The sequence below is a fragment of the Cebidichthys violaceus genome, unplaced genomic scaffold, assembly GCF_023349555.1.
Source record: "Cebidichthys violaceus isolate CVI_PGR_0920_01 unplaced genomic scaffold, fCebVio1.0.p SCAF_47, whole genome shotgun sequence".
Lineage (NCBI taxonomy): Eukaryota > Metazoa > Chordata > Actinopteri > Perciformes > Stichaeidae > Cebidichthys > Cebidichthys violaceus.
This window is the reverse complement of record NW_027176672.1, coordinates 1,964,936-1,971,838: the sequence shown is the minus strand read 5'-3', so window position 1 is coordinate 1,971,838 and position 6,903 is coordinate 1,964,936. Positions and strand designations below refer to the sequence as shown.

The 6,903-nt window shown below is 47.5% G+C and overlaps 1 protein-coding gene across 2 annotated transcripts in view; it reads right to left on the bottom strand.

The window, feature by feature from the left end:
* Window positions 1-5,818, bottom strand: part of LOC137886951 (adenylate cyclase type 6-like) — a 28,766-nt gene extending 22,948 nt beyond the window's left edge. Inside the window, exons 1-3 of one of the 2 annotated variants that reach the window (XM_068729679.1) lie at window positions 5,582-5,818; window positions 2,055-2,338; window positions 1,009-1,948 (exon numbers count right to left, since the gene is read on the bottom strand). In XM_068729679.1, the coding sequence (XP_068585780.1) occupies window positions 1,009-1,948; window positions 2,055-2,074 (960 nt within the window). In that variant the 5' untranslated portion in view covers window positions 2,075-2,338; window positions 5,582-5,818. Of the gene's footprint in view, window positions 1-1,008; window positions 1,949-2,054; window positions 3,976-5,581 lie in introns of those variants that run through there. The other variant, XM_068729681.1, reaches the window with a different exon arrangement.
* Window positions 5,819-6,903: the final 1,085 nt, after the last annotated feature.

The following is a 6,903-nucleotide window of genomic DNA, read 5'->3' as shown; positions in this document are numbered from 1 at the left end:
GGAGCTGATTTTCGACTATGATAACCCCACCGTGCAGACAAAGCTATAGAGACTAGAAGGGGGAACACAGTTAAGGATCTAGCAGCTTAAAAGCCAGATCGTTCCCTGAAGAGATGGTGGAGACCAAAACCAAGCTATGAGGACAGCGGGTCGCCACAAAGACAACTCCAGATGAAAGCTAATGTTGCCTCCTGTCTGCTGGATGTGTAATCATATCAGAGTAAATGGAGAGATTTTGTTTTCTATCACGTATATTTGCAATATGTCATCGGGTAGACATACGCAACGTCCAGAGCCTGTTCATCGTATAAAGAGACGGCTATTAGCTCGGCAATTTAATCAGAAATCTTCTTATTCTCATGAAAACAAGAGAATATGATGAAACGTTAAGTTTCTACACCTTATCAAAAAGCTACAACTATAACCTTCTCACGCCAGATCCTTAAAGTCGAGATGAAATGAAAAATGCTTTACGTCCCAAAATCATATGTGCACTTTTTTAACAATATATGCAAAATAATTTCTTTGCGTCATTATATCAAAATCCAATCATCTTTTCTTCCTGAAAAACCAAAATATAAAGCGTGCTTACGTAAACTAGTACCGACAATTTCAACCAATAATATCATGACACGATAGGAACGCAACACTCTAACCCCGCCTACTTTTTTTTACCTGTCCAATCAAATGCGAGAGATATCATTTTAACTCACAGTTCAGAAGCAAAAGATGCTCTGACTGTTGCTTCACTTTAAAAATAAAGTTTTCAACAATGCTTAGCTACACAACAATGCATTTGTGCAGACGGATCAACCGAAGGGTCTTTGAGTTAGAGGAGGTGGAAACATATAACGTGAGCAGAGTGTACGGAACTTCATTCATGAAAAGATGCAGGATAAAATGCTGATATATATTATCTGCAAGACAACATAAAAGGGAAATAGTGACAGTAGTTTCCTCCCATCACCATCGGCGTCTGTTCAGGTCAACCAGTCAAGCCTCTCTCACCTGTTTCCAGAGGAACTGGTCTTCCTGATTGATCTGCCACGTCGTGACCACGTGTATGATGGACAGCAAGGCTCCACTCAGCACAGCCGCTCTCATCCTCACAGGCAGCAGAGTGTAGATGATGTAGATGAAGAACACGGACCACCAGATGCCTTCAGAGGCGCTCCTGGGTGCCACCATGAGCACCCCGAACACCTGCACGGACAGCAGGACTCCGATCACCAGGTAACTGACCATCCACATGTAGTCCTGGTGGAAGCCGTTGCGGTTGCACACCACCATGAGAGCCATGAAGAGCGCCATCGCCACCGACAGGGCTGAGGAGTAGGCCACGTGAGGGGCGGCGTGGACACAGTGGAAGGTCAGCATGATGCCGCACACGATCACAAGCACCCCCATGAGCATGGTCAAGGAGCTCTGGTTCAGTCTGAAGAAGTAACGCTGGTATAGGCGCTCCAGTTTGCGGGACTGGAATTTTTTAGACTGGAACACCTGCACCACCCTGAGCCAGCAGTCCGCAGCCGTCACCACCCCCGCTGCGCCGTTGGGACCGTCGTCGCCCATGTCCCCGCTTCCTCCGTTGCACCCACCTTTCCTCCCTTTCAACTCGCCATCCTCGAAGCCCAAGTCGACCGATTTCAGCCCCACCCCTTCCCCGGGAGCTCCTCCCCTTTTGCCGTAGTGGTCCTCCTGCCATCCGCAACGGACGCCGAAGTTGCCCCCGCCTCCCATGGCCCCGGCCACCCCTCCGCGGTGGTGCTGATGGAGGGGGGCACCAGAAGGGGGCTCCATGGCATCTGGGTCCCGCAGACAGCTCATGTAACGCGGGTTGCAGAGAGATGAGCCTCCCTTCCGTTTGGACTTCTTGCCATTGCGCTCCCCCCACGCAGTCTTGCGGTCGTCCACCCTGGCGACTAGGAAACCACTGAACCAGGACATTCTAGGTGGGCAGAGAGAGGAACGGTCAGTACAGGAACAAAGACAGATAACAGCTACAGCACCGATACCATGTACCTCCTCTATCCGCCATGTTGACGTGAATTTACCTGTTGGGGTTCTGGTACATGTCCCAGCCCTTTCCCTTGCAGCCGGTTCACTCATTTATCCCCGCGGACAAATTTTTTGAAGAAGTGAGGAGGAGTTTTGTAGAGGCTGCTGGGCCACAGGGGGGGGGGGGGGGGGGGGGTGGGACTGACTGGATGGGGTCAGAAAGCGCACCAGTCGCTTCACGAAGCCCCAGATTTGTGTGCCAGGGACGGCACTCAGAGACCAAGGTTAATGAGATGACCAGTCTCTGCTTCCAGGCCTATCTCCACGGCTTCCGCTGGGTCTAGAGGAAGAACCAGACACATACAGTACATTGCATAAAAGCCGATGCACAAATAGATATTTGAGATGGTGTCGCGGCTCAAATTTAAGCAGCGAGTACATCAGGTCATGATAGTAATGTCCAGTCTGTCGTTTGATGCTAACAGCCTGATTAATGAACAGGCCTGACACCGGTTAGCTCTCTCAATAGCTTGTTAGCAAAGATCTTCTTCAACCCAAATCTGAAAGGAAATAAAAAACACAACTGTCGGCTAAAAGCACAATGAATCCCATTTCCTGCACAACCGGACACACTTGAGACTGTGTCTCATAAAAACAGAGAGATTCATAGATCAAGCTACTTCCAAAACTATGGGGGAGGACGGGGGGAGAGGGGGGAGGACAGGATCCAAAATAGCTTAATGGCCTGTTTTTTTTTTTTTTTTTTTTAAAAGGTGAAGCAGAACTTTGACCCCCGTACTAAAACACACACTCTGGCATAAACACGCGAGCGCATTTTGGAGTCAGTTGGGCTGAAGATAAAGAGAGACTCCTTCAAGCTCTGTTTATTATCCCAATCGATGATAAAAAGACCAGTAATAAATACAGATAAATGCCACTGGACAACAGGATACTGTCAAATATCAAGACAGCAACGGGAAACACAGCATGACAGGATCTGTGGGACCCTGCAGCGCTAAAACCCAAAGTTGTTTAGAAATTACTAGAAACTCAAGCTACTTCCCTTTAAGCATCGTATAACTATTAATAATAATTATTGTATCAGTGCTTTGTTGCTGGATGAAATCAATGCGATGTCCTGGGAGCAGCAGAGAAAGTGTCGCCTGTGAATTAAATCGGGTTTTATATTCTACTGTTGTCTTTAAATTAAGCTTTACTGTTGGATACTGTAGACGGTTTAAATACACAATGTTTGACTTGCTTTTGTACAAATGTATGAACGTGTATATCTGATATACATATATATATATATATATATATATATATATATATGTTACGGATATTAGTTTATCTCTTCCGCTGTATGAAGTAAGTAGTGCCTTTGGGTTTATGACATTCATTTGTGTATAGGATGCACTAAACCACTAAGGGCCTTATTAAGAGGACTGGGTATCGACCAGAGGAGACACGTCTACATTAGACACAGTTCTTTAGCCTACATCGTGGTTTTGGTTGTAGTGCCGACAGAAAATATCAAAAATATTAAAAGTGTAGGTTTATCCTGACCTGGTCCCACTGTATAGTATGTCTCTACTGTTACTATAATAACCCGACAGTGTCTTTATAATAGAAGTTAATGTAATAATAGTATAGTAGTGTGGTCGTCTTCGTCCTGATTGAATTAAACGTCCACATATGCCTCAGCAACTGCTACCAGCTGATCTAAGCAGGCCTCCAGACACCCGGAGCTCCACACAGCGCAGAGAAGAAGACACGCAAAAACGCAGCCGCCGCTCCTGCTGCCGCCACCGCCACCGCCACCTCATCGATCGGCATTTTCCACCGGAGAGGCACGCTGTGTTGTCGAAGCAAAAATAGCATTTCCTCGCTATATCTTGCCTCCTGCATGCGTCTTCTCTGGCACGTATATCCGTCCAAAACCGCGTAACCTCCTCCCTGGCAGCGGATCGACAAGATTCAAGGAGAACCGCCCCCCCCCCCCCCCCCCCCCCCCCCCCCCCCCCCTCTCTCTCACACACACACACACACACACACACACACACACACACACACACACACACACACACACACACCTCCCCTCTTCTCTCCTCCCACCTCCACCAACACCTCCTTCCCTCCACCTCCCCAGCTGCGTCCCCCCCCCCCCCTTGCACAAGGTCGACCAGCTTGTACCCATTTGCAAACGTCGCGGTGTTGCCAGTCGCTTGTTGTGTGCGTGTGCCTGCGTGCGTGCGTGCGTGCGTGTGTGTGTGCGTGCGTGTGTTTGCATGGTGCTTGGCTGTACTCTCCGGTTTCCCCCCACTAGCGTTAGGAGAGAGGAAAGAGGAGAGAGGAGGGAGGGGAAGCGGAGAAGGGAAGACTGACTATTCCTAGGGGACATTTTCAAACCGGACACTGGCGTTACAGTCACAAGCAGCGAGCATGAAGTCAATCCTTGTGGGCTTGTTCCAGTTAGACGAGTCCGACGCTGCATGCATCTGTGTGTGTGTGTGTGTGTGTGTGTGTGTGTGTGTGTGTGTAGTGGTGGCTCAGTTGTCATCTAGATGCAAAAAAAAATAGATCAACTAATTAGTGGAAATCAAAAAAAGGTATGCAACCTTTTTGTTTTATTCCCATAATCATGTGCGGATGATGTGTTTCCGATCCGGCGTCTAAATGCCATGCAACAAGGCAGGCCGTGTGTGAGGGCCCGCATTCAAACAGCGTAGGCTTTCTCGTTACATAACACCATGGCCTATGTGACAACCATAACGGGGACCATAAAAGCCATTCCGTGGCGTCCGGTGGACCACGTTTGGAAACACACACACACACACACACACACACACACACACACACACACACACACACACACACACACAGACACACACGCCTCCGTCAGCGATTTACATTTGTGCAAATGTCCTTCAGTCTGCAGCACAGCAGCAGCTCTCAGGGTAAGCGTATTGACAAACACGAGCTCTGGGTAAATAAACGGATATAAACACGTTACTGCTGCTGCACATTCCTCAACATCAGTCACTTGATGGAGGGGGGGGGGGGGGGGCTATAGCTGTGAATAATACTCTAAACACCCATTATTTACAAACCCCATGTGTTGGTGTGAGCAGGGGATACGTTGAAAGTTATGTTGTGAAAAACGTATCTGATGTGAGTCATTATGAGCATCAGATGCAGGAGGCTGCAGCTTGTGAATGTAGCTTATTAACACCCCATCAGGACTGTCAGCTGTAATGAGAAACAATGATGCAGCTCATCACACGGATATGTTGCTATTGGCCGCCAGTGGGGGAACATTAACTGGCCGTGTATCCTCCACCACCACCACCACCACCACCACCACCTCCACCACTACCAGTGTGCGAGGCCTTACAGCAACTGTTGCCAGCCGTGTCATTCCCTCCTGCAGACGCGGTGCACTGACAGAGAGGTGTCCGAGGCGTCTGCGGTTCAGCGCCGGAGACGCTTGTGTGACAGGAGAACACATATATTATATATGTGTATGTCGGCCTGCAGTGTGCAGCAGCAGCAGCAGCAGTTGCTGTCAGAAAGACGGACTCACCGTGATCATCTTCTTGTTTTCTATTCCCCGACAGGACCGCGGCAGACAATCCTCCGGTTCGGCGTGGTGGTGGTCGGTCGGAGCGGCCGGAGTGGAGGACCATTTGTAGCCCGGCTGTCCAAAAGGATGGTCCGGTTAAAAATTTGGTCACCCAGTGCTGGATCTCCCTCCCTGTCGTCTTCTCGCGCTCCACTCCCTTTCCTCTCCTCCCCCTGACCCTCTCGGCTCCAAGCACCACTGTCAAGACCGGGGACAATACAAACATCACGCTTCCGGTTATTGATTTTCAAGTTAAAACGCGTAAAACCAGCAGTGGCACTTTCACTGTCTGTCCATTAGATATAAAGGGATACAGGAAGCAGCGGGTTAGCTTAGCACAACAAAATTACATTTTGTAATAAAAAGAAATAATTCATATTGTTTGATTATTTCATAATGCATTTATCTCATTTAAACACTTAACGTATCCATAGACAGTTATTCATCCAAATACCAGTCTATTGGCAATAACTCTAAACAATTATGTTCTCAGAAAAGTGTATTTGCTCAACATATGCGACACTGGTTTATGGTTAATATGATATATGTTTTTGTCTTTATCTCTCGATCATAGATAAGACATTGTATGTTGTTCATTGTTGATGTTAATATTCACCTTATTTTATGTATTTCTAGTTCTGTATTTGTATCTACGCTTTTATTTCAGCTCTGGTCAAGATTAGAACAATATCACAATTCCTCCTCAGGGGGTTTTACAATATGTACAGTATACGCCACACGGTCCTTTTCAATGCTCGCTTGCGCCTTTATTTTTTTTCAGCTCTTATTTTGAAATAAACGTTCCACTTAGTGCCCGTTGTAATGCCGTTTAACTGAGGCTGGTTTGACGCTTGACGCAGCTCTCCTCGGACCAGGCGCGCCGTGGCTCACACCACTCTCTTCATTCCCACTTTTAGTAACTCGGCACTCCCTCTAGGGGTGAAGCCGTGTCTGTAGCGAGCCCAGCCGGCCAAAAAAACCCCCCACCAGTTTATGATCTCCAGCATGAGTCTCTCCCAGAAGTGAAACAAAAACAGTGATGTGGGGGAGGAACAGTCAGCTCACACCTTCATTCGTTTTTACTCAATAGTGTCTAAAACCTGGTGAGGCTGACATACAGCTGGAAGAAGTCATACTTTATTAAAAAGTAGCAACACCACAGTGCAGAAATAGACAAATATTACCAGCAAAATGTACTTAAAGATGTTGAGAGGAACTTTTAACTGGTTATGAAACAGTTTCAATGTAATACCGATGCCTCTATATGACCTACATAAGTAAAC